The 22,471-nt window shown below is 35.9% G+C and overlaps 1 protein-coding gene across 1 annotated transcript in view; it reads right to left on the bottom strand.

Annotated features, from left to right (window-relative positions):
* Positions 1 to 5,751: 5,751 nt before the first annotated feature.
* The window catches only part of LOC107575966 (tyrosine-protein kinase CSK-like), a 28,305-nt gene continuing 11,585 nt past the window's right edge, over positions 5,752 to 22,471 (bottom strand). Inside the window, exons 2-12 of the mRNA XM_016262267.1 lie at positions 18,833 to 18,933; positions 18,596 to 18,709; positions 13,836 to 14,087; positions 10,035 to 10,128; positions 9,841 to 9,906; positions 9,352 to 9,451; positions 9,150 to 9,240; positions 8,970 to 9,043; positions 8,627 to 8,822; positions 8,444 to 8,530; positions 5,752 to 6,649 (exon numbers count right to left, since the gene is read on the bottom strand). Of these exons, the coding sequence (XP_016117753.1) occupies positions 6,467 to 6,649; positions 8,444 to 8,530; positions 8,627 to 8,822; positions 8,970 to 9,043; positions 9,150 to 9,240; positions 9,352 to 9,451; positions 9,841 to 9,906; positions 10,035 to 10,128; positions 13,836 to 14,087; positions 18,596 to 18,709; positions 18,833 to 18,847 (1,272 nt within the window). The 5' untranslated portion in view covers positions 18,848 to 18,933 and the 3' untranslated portion in view covers positions 5,752 to 6,466. The remainder of the gene's footprint in view (positions 6,650 to 8,443; positions 8,531 to 8,626; positions 8,823 to 8,969; positions 9,044 to 9,149; positions 9,241 to 9,351; positions 9,452 to 9,840; positions 9,907 to 10,034; positions 10,129 to 13,835; positions 14,088 to 18,595; positions 18,710 to 18,832; positions 18,934 to 22,471) is intronic.

The following is a 22,471-nucleotide window of genomic DNA, read 5'->3' as shown; positions in this document are numbered from 1 at the left end:
TCTCTCTCTCTCTCTCTCTCTCTCTCTCTCTCTCTCTCTCTCTCTCTCGTAACGCGCGAGCTCTGATTCCTGACGCTTCTCACATGACTGAAGGTGAGGCTCAAAAACGTTGCCAGTGGTACACACTCTTTAGTGCATGCTGTAGATGTTAACCTTCATAGACATGTGGTAGGTTATTATGTATTGTAGGCTACATTCTACAAACCACCTCCACCTCACAAGATCCTACAATGCTAATTGTAGCGCATAAATATATACACACACCGTGTATGTTGTGGAGACATACTTGTTTATTCTTTCATCAAATACTTTATATATTGTGTTATATATTTTTATGTTTTAGATATGTTTTTACAATACGTTGCCATGATGAAGTAATTTTTTAGTAATGGTGTAAATTTCAGAGCATTGACAAACACAGACATGTATGTAAACAGTACATGCACTTGAATAAATATGAGTAAATATAAGAAAAAATTATATTAAATAATATATATATTATTACAGCATGGTAGTGCTATTCATACATACACACACACGGTTAGATATATAGCTAGATGCATGCCTTTTATGCATATTTACACAGTACCAAAATGTATTACTTCCAATCAAATCTTTAGATTTGAACTATTAGAAGACATTTGTGAACAGAAAATACTTTCATTGGTTTAGTTTGTGTATTTTTGAGACTCCATTAATGACGGCTTGTGAGCTTGTTGATGAGCCGCCACTGTCACTTCTCTCTTGTGTCCAGCAAATCACAAGACTGCTCAAGTGAAACACCTCAGTCTGTGTCAGCTAATGTATTACATAGTGTTAGGCTCTGTGATCTATACTTCTTTGCTTATAAGAGTCTGTGTAGTCTTACAGCTATGGGAAATTTCATAATAAATATGTATTAATATAAACAATGTATATAAATATATGCTAACTAATAGCCTACTTTAAGCTAAATTGTGGCTACATTGGGTTAATCAGTCACATACAATAGTCTATTTTCCTTGCCTGACTGCTTTAAAATTAATTAAATATATATTAAATATAATTATTTAAGGATGGTGGAGGTGAATATATGACAATAATAATAAATGTATATTTGTATGTTTTTATTTTCATTTTATATATGAATATCTAATATATGAATAAAATTAATTGAAATAATATACGAATGTACAACAAATATAATATAATATAATATAATAATTCTGCTTTGGGACCAACAATATAAATAATCTGCACAAATTTGGACTTTTCTTACCCAAGTAAGTTCCTTTAGCTTATGTAAATTTATTGTCATCTAAATTTTGAATTGTTGATTTACAAATTGCATTTCTGAGAACATGAATAATAATGACAATAATAAATTATATGTAATTATATTTCAAATTTGTAATGATATATGAATATAAAGAACAATTCAATTAATTTTCAATTCATATTTTTATTTAAAATATAATGACTGTACAAATATTTGTTTTGACCTATTGCCACGCTAAATAAAATAACAATATTAATGTATTACACATCATTATATAATTTTTTTATATTATATATGAAATATATTCATTTTATACATTTATATCCTGCTTTGTGACCAACAATATGTCCCAAGCAAGTTCTTTAAGCTTTTCTAAATATTCATTTTTCATTGTTATCTATAAATTGTTTAGATAAACGGAAAAATCATGAATAAAACATGTTTAAATGTCCTCTTTGGATGATATGATGACCATTCCCAAAGAGACCAGTGAGTCAGTGCTTTGAACCATTTGGGGGGGATTTTAACAATTACATTTTCTGTGAACATTCATCTTGCTGAATCCAACTGCTTTCAGATTGAAATCTCTGATAACATGAGAGTTTATTCAGAGACGCCACACTGAATCCATTATCATATATGTTTTAAACATGACCAGCTGCAATCTGATTTGTCCTCATTTGTCCAGTGAAGAACAAGATACTATATTGATTTGCATTTAGCATCTACACAAACAGCAAAGACACTTTCCCAAACCTTCTACAGCACTTATCTGTGAGGGTCAGTGATTCTTCAAACAAATGCCAGGGCATTGAGAAGGTTTGTCTCCTGCCTGAAGCAGTGCCCTATACCGAGTTCCGGCACAAAGACACTTCTCTGTTCACCAGGACTCTGAATCACTGTACTCAAGTACCCTTCATAAGGCACATTTCTTGCCAAAATGCAAACAGCAGAGAGATGCCTTTTGCATGAGAGGAGACTGTCATAAACGTAAGCATCTCGAGGACTCCACTTCTAGTGTTGATTGGGATTCACACTGGCATTCCAGCTCCCTTAGGCTGGGCGTGGGTGAAGGCCGGATCCGGGCCTGAGCCCAAATGTCATGGGAAAGATGTAAATGGGGGCTGACGAGCACTGCGGATGCTTCCGAACCTACAGCTGGAGGAACTTTGGTATTTTAGAGAATCAAACTTAGCATGTCACTTATGTTGCTCTCTTCAGGCAAACGCATGAAGACTGCACATCACGGAGATAAAGACTGAAGAAACATGCAAATCATTGCTGCTATTGACTGCTTGGTAGGGATGGTTTGAAGCTATGAATGTTCGCTGTTATCATTTCGTTTTTTCCCTCATAACGTGAGGTCAGAATCATTTCCTTTAAACGAAGTGGTTGAATTAAAGGGGTCATATGATGCTTTTTTTTGTGTAGGGATCTTATCTATGCACAATCAGCTTGTAACACTCCAAAGAGAAAGGAAAACTTGAAATCGCATCATATGACCCCTTTAAACTCTTCTTACTGTCCCTTGGCAATGTCTTCCGAATAGGCCACGATACAGAGCAAATCGTGACACATGCATGGTGACATCCACAGTCAAGCGTTCTGGCGTAAAGCACACAGGACACCCGAGGGGGAAGCTGAAGTCCCGTCTCCCTGACTTACCTCATTTTTCCTTGTTGAACAGGGAAGCTTGTGTGCTTGAAGCTTGAATGAGAATTTCAGGGACCTCGGATTTTTAGGGGAGGAACTACAGGTGCATTTCCCTTTTCTTTTCAAATAAAAAGAAAATAGAAAATGAAACCAACATTATGCTAAATAAAAATCGAATTAAGCATCGTTATTATAAGATGCCATGAGTTCCAGTAGCTTAATTGAAGAGCATATTAATCTACCAAATGCATTCATGCAAATATGCATATTTGCATGAACTGTAAAAATGATTTGATCAGTAAGCCAAGGCAACTTATGTTTTCACATTAACTCAAAGTTTTCAACTTTTTTTATAGAAGTTACATGAAATTCAACTTAAAGGGGTCATAGGATGCCTATTTTCCACAAGTTGATATGATTCTTTGGGGTCTTAATGAAAAGTCTGTAACATAGTTTGGTTAAAATTTCTCAATGGTAGTGTAAAAAACACCTTTTTTACCCTGTCAAAAACAGTTCTTTTCAGATCAAGCCGTTTTTGTAGCATTATCCTTTAAATGTTAATGAGCTCTGCTGACCCCGCCCCTCTCTTCCGAGCTGCTCTCAGAGAGACTGTTTACTTTAGCCGCATTCATGGTGAAACTTGCTAATTAGCACATTATTAGGAAAGGCGATTTGCAAAGATTCATTACAAAACATTATACTCACTTCTTCTGTAGATTCGCGCGAACATAGACGCATTTATGTAGATCGGGGGCGTATTCCCTTCAGAAACAAACGTAATCCACTGCGTCTTCAGCGGCTCAGATGTCGGGAGTAAATGACGACTGATATGTTCATTATTACATCCAACAACAGAACACCTCAATCGCTTAGGAGTCATTCTTGTCTACATTTGCTCCAGCGGTGAAACAATGGCGGACTGATGACAGCTCACTCAGGGCGGGTCTAAGGTAAGACACCAGCCCAGTCTGTGCTGAAACGCTACTGTCAATCAAACTATCGTGGGAGGAGCCTGTCTGTGTGACGTCACACAGACAGGCCTCTGAGATCGGCTCGATTTGAGAAAGAGGAAAACATTTAACTAGATTTAAAAAAAACACTGGGTGAATTTTTATCATTATAGGTGGTTGTGTACACACACTGCCAACACACATTTCAGTTCAAACAACTTGTAAAAGTGCATGTAGCATCCTGTGACCCCTTTAAAGGCACAATATGTAATTTTTCGCGCCTAGAGGGTGCGTATTCAAAATAAACAAAGAGGCAAAGGAGTAGTTTGATAACACCATGACTGAGTGTGGAATCATGGGAGTTGTGGTCTTCATCCCCACAGCCGAAGCAATCCGACAGGACTCGGCAGAAATCATGTTCATGGATGAGCTAATGATTTATTAACGTAGTAGAATGAAGCAGAGTGAGACTGAAAGCCGTCGAAGCAAAACGAGGCCGCTGAACGAGCGTGACACACGGCTCGAAAGCAGCAGAGCTTTTATTATGCCACAGTCGACCGCTTCCGCTCCTTCCGGTCGTGCGTATGTGGGGGAAAAAGCAGCGCTGTTTTGTCATACTAGACAAAAAGTTCTGTTATAATGCTACTCTGTGCGGTCGTCACTGGTCTAATAAAACGCACAACATATTAAAGCGTCTTTGGTGTTTCCATGTTTTCTACAAAACCAAACCGGAAATCGAGGGGTTATGACGTCATTGGCAGGCGACACAATGACACTATGGACACGCTCCGTGTCACTAGTTAAAATTGCTTATTTCTCTGGATTTAAACATTCTTCGAAACATTTGGGATAATGCAAGTACATAAGTCAGCAAAACATATAACACTGTTCTAGTGGTTTTTGGATATTTTAATAAAAAAATCTTACATATTGTGCCTTCAAGTTAGTTTAATGTAATGCCATAAAATTAATGATCAATTAAAAACGGAAAAATCTATATATTTGATATAGACATTTTTTTTTATTCGCACACACACACGTGAATTAATGTGTGTGTGTGAGAGAATTAAAATATCATTTTTAGGAAATGGCTTTGAAGAATGCTAATTTAATATGCAAAATTTCTACACATAGCTCACCATAAGAAGTTAATTCAAATATCTGTAGATTACAAATTGAAATGCAAACATTTCTCTGTGTTGGTATGTTTTTGTTCACCAAAGGTAGATTCACCTTCACTGAAAACCACAAATGCAGCATTTCAGTGGTTCAGGTTTCGTTCTAGCTGCATACTCATGAATCTTCCTCTTCTTGATATCATGTTGCTGACGAGAAACATGCACCGAGCAGAAATACAGCATCCTATAGATAGACTAGAAAACAATCCTATCACATCCTGATGGAGGAGCACGTGATGCGATTTTTTAAAACATGGGACATATGCCGAGAGCATCTGCAGGGCATCGGTATTATTATCAAGTGTGTCAAAACCTTGTGGTGAAAATCTGTCTTGTGTCATGACTGTTTGGGTCACTGCTTAACCGGCAGAAGCTTGTATAGAGGACGTCTTTCCTCTCTGGGTACATTTAGTTTCCTTGACTGACCTTTAAATTGAAAGACCGAGGGGTTACATTTAAAGGCACAGAGACACATTCAAAGCTTTTTTTGGGAGCCTTTTTATTTATTTTGTCTTCATCTGTTTTTATCAAACGGTTTAGGTGATTTTATCTGAAATATGGCAACAAAGAAATTTTTTTGAAAGCACTGAGGAAAAACAAAAAACAAAAAAATTAATTCCTTGGCAAAAATCAATGTATAATAATATCACAAATATTTATCAGATCTGTTTTTGTGGCCTTTTTGTATACTTTATCGGTTTTATTATTATTATTTTTAAAGCATTCTGGCTTGGACACAAGCCACATCTCTTTTAAAGGCCCACAAAGTTTATATTCATCCTTTCCGGTTTTGAGGCTGAGACTGACACATGTTTGAAAAGATGAGCAAGACAGCAGGAAATTTGAGTACTTTTAAACAATGTATTAAAAAAATCTAATGAAACAAGCTCTGGGGCGAGACAGATTTCTGGTGTAAAGGCACTGTGAAATGGAAGAAAGATTCTCTGGTGTATTTCATTGGCTACTGGAATGGAAAACAGTTTGGGTTGAGCATACGGTCTCCCTAAGTGCCAATTATTGTTCTTGGTTACAAGCCTTATGGGTGCCGGATGTTTTGTCGTATAGCATTCCTCATGATATTTATTGTCTGATGATATTAACTGATTTTTCTCTTTTTTTGGCAGAATATCCTATTTGCTAATCAAAAGTCCAAAATAATGGAGCGTATGAGGACATATCAGAGGAGGCTGAAGATCTTAAAAATCAAAAAGAGGTGAGTTGTTGTAGAGAAGGCCAGCCTCCCCAAAATTAAGAAAATCATGCCATGAAAACAAAGCAAAGAAAAAGACGGAAAAAAAAGCAAAATACATTTCTGCTGATGTTTTTCACTTTCAAGTCCACTGCTTTAAGAGTAGATTTTGGTCAGACTGTATGGGAATGGTGCCGTGAAAGTCATCTTCTTGTGTTTTTCCGTTAGTTTTTGTCTTTTATCGGTACAGCTCATTGGCTATGATATCTTGAAGTTTCTGTCTCAGTTCTCTGAAGCTAGGACGCTCCACAGGGTCCAGAGTCCAGCACTCCTTCATGATGTCATACACCACAGCCGGGCAGCAGTCTGGGGCGTCCATCTTATAACCCTTCTCTACACGCGGGACAACTTCCTTCAGTGGCTGGAAGAACAGAGGATGAAGGACACAATTTAGGGAAAATGTGCTGATGTAGACAACAGTGTCCTCTACTGGTAGAATTTGCCTTGATACTAAAATTCATGAAGCAGACATAATGTGCAGAAATCTTGCAAAACACTAAAATATACAAGTTAATATATAAATAGCATTACAAACAGTTTTAACAGGGGGGCAAACACTTCTTCACACAGGGCCATGTAGTTTTGGATTTTGTTTTCCCTTAATAATAAAAACCTTCATTTAAAAACTGCATGTTGTGTTTACTTGTGTTATCTTTGACTAATATTTAAATTAGTTTGATGATCTGAAACATTAAAGTGTGACAAACATGCAAAAAAATAAGAAATCAGGAAGGGGGCCAACACTTTTTCACACCACTGTACATTAATGTTTTTGTATTATTTTTGTATTTACACTAAAAAATGCTGGGTTGTTTCATATTTGACCCAAAGCTGGGATTACTTTTGGATTGCTTCAAGTTACATATGTAAATAAGTCAAAAAAGCAATATCTGGTACTTTTATTTAACTATGATTTTAAAATTAAAACTAATAAAAACTATAGTAAAAACTATTTGAAACTATTAAAAATCGTGTCTTGTTTAACCTTCTAGATATTCCAGGCCGTATATTTATATAAAAGGCTATGCAGACATCTAGTGGCTATACAGTTTTGTATTACAGTTTTATTTTTGTTATTATTTTTTTATTTCTTTAACATGTACAAGTAAAAATAAATATAGTTTATACACAACATTAAAAAATGTACACCATATACATATTAGTCTATTTTAAAATACGTCGAAATGCTATGATCTTTCTTTATTTCATTGACTGATCCGGGGTGGGGGGACTCTCATGTTAATTTCTACATTTTCTGCTAGAAAACTTACAGCTGCAGTCATGCACACCATGGAATTTTAAATCACTAACAAACACCAAATTTGAGCTAACATGATGATTTCCGTGCTAGTCGGACTCGTACCTGCACACGTTCAAGTTGGTTGAGTAGCCTTTGTTAAAGCAAGAGTCTTCATGCATTTTCATAGCAGGAAGCATCGCAATTAATTTACTGTAGCAGCGTCTCAGTCATCTCGCGTTTGAGGAGAATAATTGTAGACGGGTGTTGCGCACGCACCAGCAGGCTGCTCACGTGAGTCAACGTGTCAACAGAACTAGGAAATATGCAGCGCTAAATATATAGCGTTATGTCAAAACACTTATTTATTTAATTTTAAATGAAACAAATGTAATCCTGATAGTATTCCCACTTTTTGCAAAATGTAACTGTAATCTGAATACTTAGTTTTTTGATGTAACTGTAACGGATTACAGTTACTCCTTTATTCCCCAGCCCTGGTTGAAACAACCCAGCATTTTATAGAGTATACTTATTTTAGATTATTTTAATTAAAATGAGATAATTCATAGTAAAACCGTAATAGCAATAATAATAGCAAATAAATCAAATGTAATTATAAATGATATAAAAATGTATTTTTATTGGTAATGTTTTTGCTTTGAAATGACTTGTGTATTAATATCCTATTTTAGTTCATTTAATTGAAATTAGATTATTATTATTATTTAAAATAATAATTACAAATGTACTTTTTATTGTCATGCTTCTGCTTTGAGGTGTATATAATTTGGATTAAACATTTATTGATTATAATAGCCTATTTATTTGAATTTAAACCAGATTTTAAAAATAATAATTTTATTTATTAACATGATTTAAAAAATAATAATAATTGTCAGATTTGAAGTGACTTACAATTCTTGGATAAGGTACCCGACCAAAGGAATAGATCTCCCACAGTAAGATGCCATAGCTCCATACATCTGACTTAGTGGAAAACATCTGTTCCAGACAGACAGGTAGACATAACATAAAGATGAGAGGATGTTTTTAAAATGTCTCTGTTTGAACATATTAAAACAAAAGCGGACAGCACACCTTCTCCCTTAAGGCCTCGGGTGAAGTCCACTTAACAGGGAGTTTGGCTGTATCTTGAGTAGATGATGCTTCCTTGGTGAGGCCAAAGTCGCTGACTTTTGCTTTGTTGTCTTCTGACACCAAAACATTACGAGCTGCCAGATCCCTATGCACAAAGTTATTGGCCTCAAGATATTCCATCGCCTTGCAGACATCCCTGAAAAAAAGAAAAGAAAACATGAACATAGCCTTTTCTTTTCTTTTCGTTTTTATGGCTTTATTAATATTATAACTACTAATAAGACAAAGCAGGATGGGTGCCAAGGTTTTCAAAAATATAAAAGATGTGATAAAAGAAACTCACATTGAGAAATTGATCAAACAATCTCCACCAATAACAGTACGTCCTCTGGAGCGCAGATAGTCCACTAGACTACCCTGAAAACAGACATTAAAATAATGCTTTATATGCCTTAAAGACATGATTAAACGTATACATCCATATATACATAATTCTCTGTGAAAACAGGCTTCGGTCACTGACCTTGGCCATATACTCAGTGACAATGAAGAGGCTGCCCTTCTCTTCCACGATCACCCCCAGCAGCTGTACCAAGTTAGTATGCCGTAATTGCCTGTAACAGTCAACGTGAATATTGATATTTGAATATGAAAATACTAAAAGCCTTATTATTTTTTATTCTCTGGAATATTTGATTGTGATCGGTCAATCGGGGAGGACGTACGTCATGACAGAAGCCTCTGCAACGAAGGCCTGTGCTGTTGCGTCATGTTTGATACACTTCACTGCCACTTTCTTGCCTAGGTAGTCTCCGACCATCACATCTAAGAACCAAAAAGAGCATATTTTTGAGCATAGATGAATTATTGGCTGCCTGTGTAGTTCATGATGCTATTAATATATTTGTGTTCATTTTTATAAGCTAAACAATGTAAAATCTGGGTCCTGAACCAAATTAATTTAGATTCAATCATCTAGATCAGGGGTGGCGAACTCCAGTCCTGGAGAGCCGCAGTCCTGCAGAGTTCAGCTCCAACCCTAATTAAAACTCACCTGCCTGCAGCTTCCTAAAAACCCTTCAGACCTTGATTAGCTTGTTCAGGTGTGTTTGATCAGGGTTCAAGCAAAACTCTGCAGGGCTGCGGCTCTCCAGGACTGATATTCGCCACCCCTGATCTAGGTGATGTTTCTTAACAGAAAAAATTATCTGTACCTCCAAACTCTCCCTTTCCAATAGTTTGGATAAGCTTCAGTTCTTTTCTATTCAGAGCCCAGCCACCTATGGACAAGGAAGATTAATGATCCTATTAAAATATCTTTCATTAAACAAACCTTGAAGCCATGCAGAAACTTAATTCACTATAGATCAACAAATTCAAATGCGAGTATAGTCAGTAAGTATCTTACTCCTCGAGAACTCATCCTGGGCCGCCACAGACCCCTCCATGAGTTTAGGTTTGATAAGTCTGGTACAAAGTCCATCTGCATCTTTAGTGTAGTGCTGTTAAAATGTTAAACACACACACACACACACACACACACACACACACAAAAAGTTAAGATAATTTACAAAAGAAGTACTATGGAAGTATAATGGTAAACTGTTAATACCATGCTACATTAAATTCAAACAAATGACATTTGACTAAATTATGCAAATCAAGATGCAAATAAATGCACTTTATATATAACTGTAAAAAGTAAAATGAAGCTTGAACGTGCTATTTAAATGGAAAATAACTCCTGAAAAATAATGTGTGTTTAAAACGTTTTAAGAATGGGCACATCCAAAGCAGTAAACGGTGATGGCCAGCAGAGGTCGCTGTTGTATACGCATGTTCTCTTGATTCCGCCGCTTGCGTTGCGTTGCGTTTCCTCTCCTCAGATGAACACGTCCACACAGGCGACTACATTCTTATCATTTCAGTGCTGAAATACGTGTTTGTGATTCTATATGTCTGGACGCTATAACCGCGAGGCCAGACGAGGAGATAATATTGTTATATGAATGAAACGGCATCGATTGGGCTGTTGAAATGATCTGGAACCTGCGCTCGTTTCCTCTTTGTCACTTCCTCCTTATCAACTGTTCCAGGAACTGTGGAGCTTACGTGTGTACGCGCGCTCAAAATAACAACACATTTGCATGACTACACTCCAACAAACGCTGCAGTAGGCTAATTCTTGGACGCATTGACAATTTCCCTGACCAAATATTACTTTAGTCTCTAAAGTTACTAACCCTCATGAATTCAAATTAATATTGAAAAACATTTTTAAAATCTTTTTTTTAGTACACAATAATGTCATGATCCAAAGTTTGGGGTCGGTAAGATTTTTCTAATGTTTCTAATGAAATACTGTATGTCTTGTATGCTCAGCAAGGCTGCATTTATTCGACCAAAAATAAAACGAATATTGTGAAATTTGAAAATGTCTGCATCATTACTCAAGTCTTCAGCGTCACATGATCCTTTAGAAATAGTTCTAGTATGCTGATTTACTGCTCAAGAAACATTTTTTTAAATATTGTCAATGTTGAAAACCGTTGTTGTTCTTAATATTTCTGTGGAAACATTGATGCATGTTTTTTTCCCCCAGGATTTTCTGATGAATAGATAGAATTTTACTTGAAATAACTTTGTAACTATAAATATCTTTACTGTCACTTTTGATCAATTCAGTGTGTCCGTGCTGAATAAAAGTAATTTAATAATAAAAGAAAATGTCTGCATCATTACTCAAGTCTTCAGCGTCACATGATCCTTTAGAAATAGTTCTAGTATGCTGATTTACTGCTCAAGAAACATTTTTTAAAATATTGTCAATGTTGAAAACCGTTGTTGTTCTTAATATTTCTGTGGAAACATTGATGCATGTTTTTTTCCCCCAGGATTTTCTGATGAATAGATAGAATTTTACTTGAAATAACTTTGTAACTATAAATATCTTTACTGTCACTTTTGATAAATTCAGTGTGTCCGTGCTGAATAAAAGTAATTTAATAATAAAAAAAAGGTTAAATTTAACTTGCCATAATGAGCCATTACAGACAACAGTATCAATTTGCGGCTTTTATTTGGAATATCTCTCCCCACTGGTTTTCTGATTAATTTTATAGAGTGGATTGTGGGAAGAATATCATCTGCGGTAGTTTAATCACTATGAACATAAAGGCTTATTGTACACAGTTTAAGACCCGTCCACTTCTTTGGAAAGAGCACAACTGTTCAGCTGAGGCTATAAGGGTGGGAGAAAGACAGAGAGAGGGCGACTGTAGCCAAAATTACACTAAAGAATGTGTGGAATTCCATAATAGAAAGGGTGAGGAGAGACTTGAGGAACCCATAGTGCCTCTGACCTAAAGTCACCCAGACCTCAATCAAAAATAACCAGAGCAGAACCATCAACACTTAACCGAGGACAGATCACTAGTTAATCACACAGACCTAATGAGGCCAATGGTCAGTGGAATAAAAAAAAAAGATATGTAAAATTATACAAATTAGTCATTTATATCCTACATCTATGTAAATCGGTTCTTTTTAACCCTCCCTTTCCATTAGCGGTGCATTCATCATGCCTTGTGCTACAGACTTGAATGTCACCTGGAATGATGAGGTGTGCAATGCCCAGAGTATGAAGGATGGACTCTTCAGATATGTGCCACTAAGCAACCACCCAGAACACCCAATGATCTGCACAGCAACACGCTAAAACCACTCAGAACACCTTAGCAACCACATAGCAACACTCTGGCACCCAATAAAAAGCTTGTACGTTGGCTGCCAAAGTGGATTTGCACATGAAAATGTAAGTGGTGTTTGCTTGCCTAAGGAAATTTGAATATCTCTTTATTATGTTATGAAGGGGTTTTCAAACGTTCTCATGTCAAGGACCCCTAAATATGACGATCATCTTATGATGGTCCGCTTCCTAAAATACAAAAGACAGTTACTGTATATATTCTGAAGTATAAAAACCCCATTGATACGGTGTGAGATGTGAAGACAGCAAAATTGCACAAATAATTGCTTACAAAATTAAATCAACTTTTATGTTATTATACTAAAGCAAATTAAAAAGTACTAAAATATAGTGCGGTTAAAATAAAATTTTAAACGCTTGCTGTTTGGATCAATGTATAAAAAGCACTATACCAAAAACTAAAATTGGTATAATATATAATTATAATACTACCTATATATAGTAATTATTAAATATATATTACTACAGAAAATTAAAATACATTTTTATATATGCTAAAAATTACTATATAGAGTTGTTTTTAGTATACCTAAAAATGACATATTGTTATTATTCTTATTAGTATATTATACTAAATACTAACTTTTGATAACCTTACAAATAAAAACAAAATATGGCTTACAAAGCAAAATGAAGCATTAGTAATGCTGCTATTTAGTAATATATATACATACATACTGATATATATATATATATATATATATGTGTGTGTGTGTGTGTGTGTGTGTGTGTATAGATTTATATTTTTTCTTTAAAACTATATATATATATATATATATATAAGCGCTATACAAATAAACTTGAACTGAATTGAATTAAATACAATGGTAAATGAATAGTAATCAATCAATGTATTTCCCTGGTATGCTTAATATCCCAAAGTATCATTGTATTACATCTGATGCATCACTGTGCCATAATATTGCTTTGGTAAACTTTTATGTAAGGGATGTTCTGTGAGTTAGTGACATTCGACTAGAAAAAACCTTCATTCCCGAACACCACCCACAAAACACACTTTCCATTAAAACATCAGCTTAATTTCACAGCTCTTGTTTAGCAATGTAATTTCCTCCAGCAAGCCTGGACTGAACCTTTGACCTCAAAGCACAAGGTGTGCGTGTATAAAATTGTTTCCTGGAGTCCATCGTAAATGCTTGCCCCATGTCTGTAGCCAGTACGTCTGATGTGGACTGACTTCCTGTTAGGGCTATTTTTGTATCTGTGTGTGGCGATCAATTTGAAAATGTTGACGGAGGCGGTGAGAGGACTCACAGGAAGAAGCCTGTTGGTTTCACAACCCGCTGGGCTAACTTTGGATTGTGCTTGTGCTGACTAAATACTGTATTTTAACAATCATCCATAAGACCATAAATAGACCTGTTAGCTATGAAAACAACAACTTAAACTTAAACCAGGTCAAAAGCCAACAACCCTCACCTCCATGAGCTGCATGAGGTTTTCAAAGTACTCCTCCTCATCAATGGACAGTTTGCCGTTGTGGTAGATGATGCGGTAATGCTCCACCTTGCTGTCGCAGCTAACACACAGGGTGTAGTCGCCGGGGAAGTTTGTGCTCTCACGCACCAGGAAGAGGCCTGTCTCTGGGGGGTAAAGCAGCCTCTCGGCCTGATCGCGTGTGATCTTTCCATGGAACCATCTGAGTGACCACAGATAAAGGACATGTGTTTGCTCTGTTCATCTTTTACAAGTCATATTAAAGCATACTTAGTGTTGCTATGGTCTGATGAAGAGGAGTTTTCAGTCAGTTGATGAAGTTTATAAAGTGCATAAATAGTATCTGTAAGCATTACACAATTCCACACTCACTAACAAATGACTCTCATAAGCTAGTTCATTTAATGAACCCAGAAGTTACTGTTTTGAATCAGTCTGTCGCCTTTGATTCATTATTCAATGAAGAGGCCCAGAGATACTTTTTTTTTTAAATTATAACAAACTGCTTGTGATGTTTGGATAAGAGTGTTTGCTATATAAATAAATGTTAACGTGGAGTTAACATTAGCCTATTAGCCAGTTCTTTTAATGAATAGGTCAAAAAGATTCATGAACCCACAAGGTATCATTTTTAATCTGTGTTGCGCTTTGAATCATGAATCTGACATAGATACTCCGTTTAAAAACACAAATTCAGAAAAGAACTCTGCTGTAATAAATGGTATTTTATGTAGAAATCTCAATAAATTACAAAAATCATACTGCATATACAGTGGGGCAAAAAAGTATTTAGTCAGCCACCAATTGTGCAAGTTCTCCCACTTAAAAAGATGAGAGAGGCCTGTAATTTTCATCATAGGTATACCTCAACTAAGAGAAATACTTTTTTCCCCCACTGTATATATATATATATATATAAATTCATTATGAACTGAATGATAAAAGAAACTAGGGCTGGGCGATATAGCTAAAAAATGTATCAACGATATAATGTTTCATATCATTCGGTATTGATAATTATTGACATTTTTTATAACCTTTTTTTAAACAAAGAGCTATAGAATTTTTTTTTTTAATTTAACCACTGTATTTTTAAATGAACCCTATTTATTGAGACAAACAACAAATATTTTTTGTTTTAACAATCAAACACAAAATTAAAATTAAGCAAATCTCATTTCTAATGTTTTAAATGCAGATTAAATAGGTCTTCAGGAAACTTTTGTCTTGTCTCCCGAGGCCACAGGAGGGCGCAATGAGCAAAATAATGCAGCACATTTAAATTGTCAACGCAAGGAAGTAACTCTATAAAAAAACGTACATTACGTCTAAATTAACTCATAAAAATCCAATATAATTTCGTAAATTGCATAAACTATTATGAACAAAACAGCATCATGTATAAGAGCTATAGAATTTTTTTTTTTAATTTAACCACTGTATTTTTAAATGAACCCTATTTATTGAGACAAACAACAAATATTTTTTGTTTTAACAATCAAACACAAAATTAAAATTAAGCAAATCTCATTTCTAATGTTTTAAATGCAGATTAAATAGGTCTTCAGGAAACTTTTGTCTTGTCTCCCGAGGCCACAGGAGGGCGCAATGAGCAAAATAATGCAGCACATTTAAATTGTCAACGCAAGGAAGTAACTCTATAAAAAAACGTACATTACGTCTAAATTAACTCATAAAAATCCAATATAATTTCGTAAATTGCATAAACTATTATGAACAAAACAGCATCATGTATTTATGCATTGCTTAATCCAAAGAGCCGAAGCACCATTCACACAGAACGCATATTCAGCGCATTTTTTTAGATGGACACAGATAACTGCTGCACTCGTGTCTCACACAAGAGATGTAGCCATGCAAAGTTAAAACATGTCACGAATTTGTGGAGGTTTATTCCTTTTCACTGCGTCTCATATGTTTTTAAATGCAATCTGTGTGAATGGTGCTTCGGCTCTTTGGATTAAGCAATGCATAAATACATGATGCTGTTTTATCGCCCAGGGCTAAAAGAATGTATTTTTACATTTAAAATTGTCTAATTGCCTGTGATGTTCCTCATTTGAAATTCTGTTTGGATAAATGCTAAATGAATAAATGTAGTCTAATTCACAAATTAATTACTCTTATGAGCCATTTCTATAAATGAACTGATGAAAAAGACTCGTGAATTTGTGAGTTAACACTTATTGCAAAAAACAACAACAAAAAACTGTTGCTGTAATGGTATTTAAAAAATGTTTTTAAATCAAATGTGCCCCAAAAATAGTATTGTTTTAACACAAAAATCGATTTTACCTCAGTTGTGAATTTACCGTATTAATCAAATCACTGTATTCTGATTCGCAAATGACTGTTAAGAGACAGTTCTTTTAATGAATCGAGTCAAAAAGACTCATTAAATCACAGGTTATCAATTTGAAACAGTCAAATGCTTTAAAATTATTTAATGAAGCAGTTACAGATACTCTGAATATTCAAAACAAGAGTTTTGTTGAAGTAAATACCATTTTAGGAAGAAAAACCCAATATGTCACAAATACTGTATTGTTTTTAGTATGCAGTCTGAATGATAAGAGAAAACTGTACTGTCAAATAATAATAATTATATTATTCTTAATTTGAAATCATGACAAATTGCTTGTGATGTTCCTCATTTGAAAGATGCTTCAGATAAAATTAATAAATGCAGTCCGATTCAGAATGTCTCTCATGAGCTGGTTCTTTTAATGAATCAGTCAAAAAAACTCATGAACTTGTGTTAACACTTTGAATAACCACAAACAGTGTTGCTGTAATTTGACTTAAAAAACACTAAAATGTGTCACAAAGAATAGAATAATTTTGTTTCATTTGTACTTAGGACCAACTATCGGGAAAATTTAGAAAGAAACACCGATTCAGCTACATAATATTGTGCACAAGACTGAGAAACGGAAGCTAAATTACAGGCTTCCAAAAGGAGCGCTGGCTTTGCCTGGCCCTTCTGCGGCTTCCCTGGCATGACAAACATCCAATCTGTATCTCCCAATTACCCACACATATTCATACACACTATCGAAAATAAACCAAAGCTGTGCACTTACCAAAGACTAGACAGCAAAAAAACGACCTCTACCGTTATAATATGCTAAAGACAAACACATCTAAAACTAAACATTTCATTACATATGGCTAAAAGCAGACATCCAGATCCCATACATCAGCGTCATTATATCCATTGTTCCTTCTAAAAGCAGCAAGTAATTGAAGAATATCACATGCTCTCTTACAACCGAACCCTAATTGCGATGCATGTCTCTGGCCTTTGCATATCAGATGGTGAAAGATGGACATTTTCCACTGGCCTGAGTGCTGCCATTTGTGTAACACTCTGATTTCTCCTTTCTATTTTAAACAGCTGGCCGATTCAAATGAGTCCTTGGTTTGTTGTGGTGGACCGGAAAGCAGGAAGACATTTGTGTATTATTACAGATATATACTGTAGTAGGTGATCTGTGATGATATCAGTGATACATACTAAATATAGCATGCTATTGTTTGCATGTATGAAACTCACACAAACACTCACTCTTATCATAATTTAAGTGAAGATCAGTGAAGACAAAACTATCTTATATTAAAAAAAAGCATGCTAATAAACTATGTACTATTCGGGTCAATACGGTATATGTACTGACCTGTTTTTCATTTATTCATCAAAAATAAGACAAATTCCATGAAATTCCGTGTTATACAGTAAATACCCTTTTTATGACTGGATTCCGCGATTCCATACATGCTTTCTGCATCGCGGAAATCATAGGGCCCTACTAATGTAACAAACGAATATGATAAGCTCATTGTGAGAGTAAAAGACGAGGGCATCTGGTGTATACAGACCGCGCCGCGGCCCAGAACTCATGCTTATCACATCGGTCACATCGCGCGGTGCGACAAAATACAATAGAATTCTATTGTATTTTGTCGCACCGCGCGATGTGACCGATGTGATAAGCATGAGTTCTGGGCCGCGGCGCGGTCTGTATACACCAGCATTGAGTGGCCGCGATCAGCTCCGGTGGCCGTAACACAGGCTTTAATGCGCCGCGTGCCGTGAAGCGCAGATCAGCTCTAGTCTCTAACGTCACTGAATCTGCTGTTAAAATGAACCATCCATTCATCATATCATCATGCAAAACAAAGAATTAGAATCATTGTAATGTGACGATCAAATATAGGTGTGGGTGGGTGGCGGGCGGATAATTTGAAGCAGAGGACTCGGGTGAAGTTTGAGCTCATCCACGCATCTCTACACTACACTGACCTGGGTCCAGTAGCAAACAATGGAGCATGCTCTGCTGGAAAACTAAGTAATTACACCATTCAGAAGCATTTCATCTGCATATGTTCTGTAAAAAAAAAAATCATACCGATATATCGGTGACAGGCTCACATCGGCCGATAATATCAACTAAACGATATATATTGGTCGGGCTCTATTCAAAATATATACTCTATGTGTGTGTATTTATATATACACATAATAAATATACACAGAACACCCATATATATTATGCAAACAAAAATTTGTATTTTGTATGCGATTAATTGTTTGACAGCACAAATGTTTTTACATTTTAAAATTAAAAGGATAATTTTGTGGCTGAGAGAGAGTATCTAAACTATCTAAATGACTATCTGACTATCTAAATACATGTCATTCTAACATTTCAGAAATGTACCTTAGTTACTCCAATTATAGTAAGGACATCCCCTTTGCACATAGGCAAGTCCTGGTCAGCCGTTCCAGGGAAGTTGTACCTGGCCACACACTCGGTGCCCGGAGGCCAGATTGTCTAGAGAGGGGAATGGGAATATAAGGAAAAGCCCTTGATGTACAAACACAGGATGCTGTATAAATGAAATAAAGTCATAATTCACATTATATCCTAATCCTAACATTTCAAGGTTTGTGTTACCTCAAAGGTAGACATAGCTGAGGGAAATCGTCCTCTCACAGTCGACCCGTTTCAGCCGGTAACATCAGAGCTGAGCCTGAGGCGTACAGCTGCAGCCAGAACTGGCCAAAGAAAAAAATATACATTTATTCATTATCGAAAGCACTTTAAATTAAAATTGCAATACTATTTAATCAAACACTCAAAAAACATTAAAAACACTTCAATGCTAAATCCTGAAAAGCGTTTACAAAACAGACAGATACAGAAAATTAACTCAAATTTAAACAATGACTCAAAATTAGATGTACCAAGCATGTCAGCAAACACTGTTTACCAGCAAATACAGTTCAAGCACACACACTTTCAAAGGGGAAGTGGCGGCTGTAGATTTTCCGATGCCTCAGACAGGAAGAAGGGCTGAGCAGCAAAGCAGGCTTGCAAAAAGCCTGTTAAATATTCAGTGTGAGCAGAGGGCATCAAGCCCGCCTTAAAACAAACACTGTACACTTGGAAAAGCCTCTACCATTAGCCTAGACTAAAGCTAAATATACTGATGAACAGTGTTGGGGTAAGACATTACAAATAACAAGAGTTACATAATCCGATTACTTTTTTCAAGTAACTAGTAAAGTAATGCATTAGTTTTTAATTTACAAGAAAATATCTGAGTTACTTTTTAACGCCAGTTACTTTGTTTCTCATGTCTTGACTGACAGCTCTCCTGTCCGCATGTTGAGAGAAATCAGGAGTAAGTGCAGAGGCGTTGTGTGCGCTGTGTGAACATGATGTTACTGTAGTTCTAGACTAAATGTCAACATGTATTTACTCATCTCACTCGCACAAAATCAGATTCAGTATTCCTCAAAATGAATAAAAAGAGCCAAAATGCAAAATCAGGACATTACGCAAACATGTTAAATAACACAAATATCCTTTAAGTAGGCCTATTTAATTCCATTTTATTAAATCTTTGCTGCTGACTTTTGATGATCAACCATATTAATGAGCAAAAATGACTTTAGATAAACATAACATTTGTGATTCTTTTTTTTGTTTGTTTCTGAAGGGAGAAAACTGAGGCCAAGGCAGATGAGAAAAAGTAACGCAAAGGTAATGTAATTAGTTACTTTTTATTGTAATGCATTACTTTTAAAAGTAACATTCCCCAACCCTGCTATATATATATATATATATACACACACACACCCACCCACTTTCAGGGTTTTTTGTACATCCATATTTTGGAGACTGTTGCCATTATTAATTCTTAAATATGTGAAATTAAATAAACTAAATAAAATGAATGCAGTAATACACATTTTTTTCTTATTCATGCTGGTCTATTATTGTGGTAGATTTCAGATAAATATGCCGTTCAATCAGATGTTTACATGCCAGTCCGATTCTTCTGGTCTAAGTGGCCACCAGATTAGAGCTAGTGCTGTTTACTCAAAGATCTGGCTCTGTGAGACTTGGTCTCTTCATGTTAACATGAGGTTAAATAAAGTAGGGCTGCACGATAAATCGCATGCGATATTTAATGCGCATCTTGTCAGTAAAGCTTGTTCTGTATTCAGCGGTAAATCTCGATCACATGTGTGGTTTCACATGAAGCAGCATTTACTACACAGAGCCGTTGTTCACTGACAAGCTGCGCAAAACTACGATCATATATGAACGATTTATCGTGCAGCCCTAAAATAAAGCTGTGCTGTTCCACAAATAAGAATATATTACTACGGAAAAAATTAAGCTCACACCACACCTTGAGAATTGAGAACACCAGAAATCAGAAATGAGAAGTAAAAAAAAAAAACACTTTTCACTTTCGTGGTGATGAGCAATGTGCATCTCAAAGATATTATCGCTCTCTTTCCACTATGACGAGTTTTGTAGGGAGAAGAAACTTCTGAACTGAACTTGAACTTAAACTAAAACAAATGACACATGTAAGTCTGCTAGGGGTGCTCCGATAAGGATTTTTGTGGCCAATCGCCGATCACAGAATATATAAGATACTTATCACCGATACCGATCTTTTTAAAGCCTTCTTTTTATCATTTATAACTATTTATAGTGATACTTCAATCAGGATTTTTAGACATTTATTCAGGGCCTGAATTTTTGAAAATGGGGGGGAATTCCCCTCTTAGGTGTCTCTTGTGAGAGAAGCAGCTTTCACACAGGAGTCCGCTACTGATCCGTGGCTGTTTACCACAAATACAACATTTATCCATTATTTTGATTTCAAATCCAAACATTGTCACTGAAAATGCTTTTTCAGCATTGCAGTTCTTTTTTTACACAGTGCAGTAATACAATCTTTCACAGACATGTTTAAACACAATAAATATAAGCAACACATTATTCAATGCTTTTTACTTTTGCATTTACTTATATATTAAGTTGCTCAAGCAAGTGGCAACACATTTAAACTTTTCTTACGTTATCACAAACTTACCATTGACAGAAATAGTCAGCTCTACTGCCTTACCTTTTGCATTGAAATATTTTACAAGCAATCCTGCGGTTCATAAAGAACTTTGTTTTACTACCTGCACAAGTGCCATCTATTATTGCCTTGTTTATCTAAAAGTGCTCTTTCCCTTTAAACCTAGCCAAAAAGCCATATGTGTTGACTGTGAAACACAGTAGACTTTAATAATATGCATTTATGGTGTAATTACTAAATTTTCGTGTCAATCCATGTTCATATTTACTGCAAAAAATGCCTTGTTACTTTAATTCAGGCTTGCAGCGCAGCAAAAATAGACTCTGTGTGGAAACATTCTCTGCTCTGCTGCAGACGCACCGCTCCTGAACGCAACCGTGTGCACGCTTTATTAATCTGTTAACATGAGCGCGGAAAAAATACGCACCACATTCGCACTGCAAACGGAGTAATGTGAACCTGGCATTATGTGTGTGCGCTGCGAGTGTGCATGAGGGCACGGTCTTTAGGAGAGCACGCAAGCGCTGAATGGTTAAACACTGGCAGGAATTAAAAAGTAATGCAATTTGTAAACTTTAGTGACGATGTGACACTTCCTCGATTGTGCAAGCGACAATTCCTGTGTCAACTGTGCAGCTGGCTTATAGACAGATGCGATGTGTGGTGATTTGAAGACATTTGCGTATTTTGAGAGAGAGCGCGCGAGTGGTGATTCACTCACGCTGTTTGTGAAATTACGTCTCACACAAGGTTTTCTAATTATTTTATAAGTTATTTAATTAAGACATATGAAGGTGAGTACCTAACCTTCAACATTATAATTATTTCACCCGCGCTGGACAGAGACTGAGACGGTGCCGCTGCATGTCGTGCCAAACCTCTGACGGCAGGCGCGTCTTCAGCTTGAGATCGTTTTTTTGAGATCGGCCTTTTTAGAGACCGCCGATCAATCATCCCAAATCGATTATCGGCCGATATTGAACTGTAGCCGATCAATCGGAGCACCCCTAGAGTCTGCCATCCTCACATAACACCCTCATGGGAACAAATTAGCAGGCAGTTAGGGACGATTTCTCATGGGATTTAAACTGCACCTGGAATCAGAAACCAAATGTTTGGATTTTATTCATCGGTGCCATTCATTCGTGCACAATACGATCAGGAACGGTCATTAAGAAAGTAAATAGGCTCTGTTTTGTTGACTT

This window comes from Sinocyclocheilus grahami, unplaced genomic scaffold (genome assembly GCF_001515645.1).
Source record: "Sinocyclocheilus grahami isolate Dianchi unplaced genomic scaffold, SAMN03320097.WGS_v1.1 scaffold31.1, whole genome shotgun sequence".
In the NCBI taxonomy this organism is placed as follows: Eukaryota; Metazoa; Chordata; class Actinopteri; order Cypriniformes; family Cyprinidae; genus Sinocyclocheilus; species Sinocyclocheilus grahami.
Note: the sequence above shows the minus strand (reverse complement) of the source record. Positions and strands in the feature narration are given on the sequence as shown.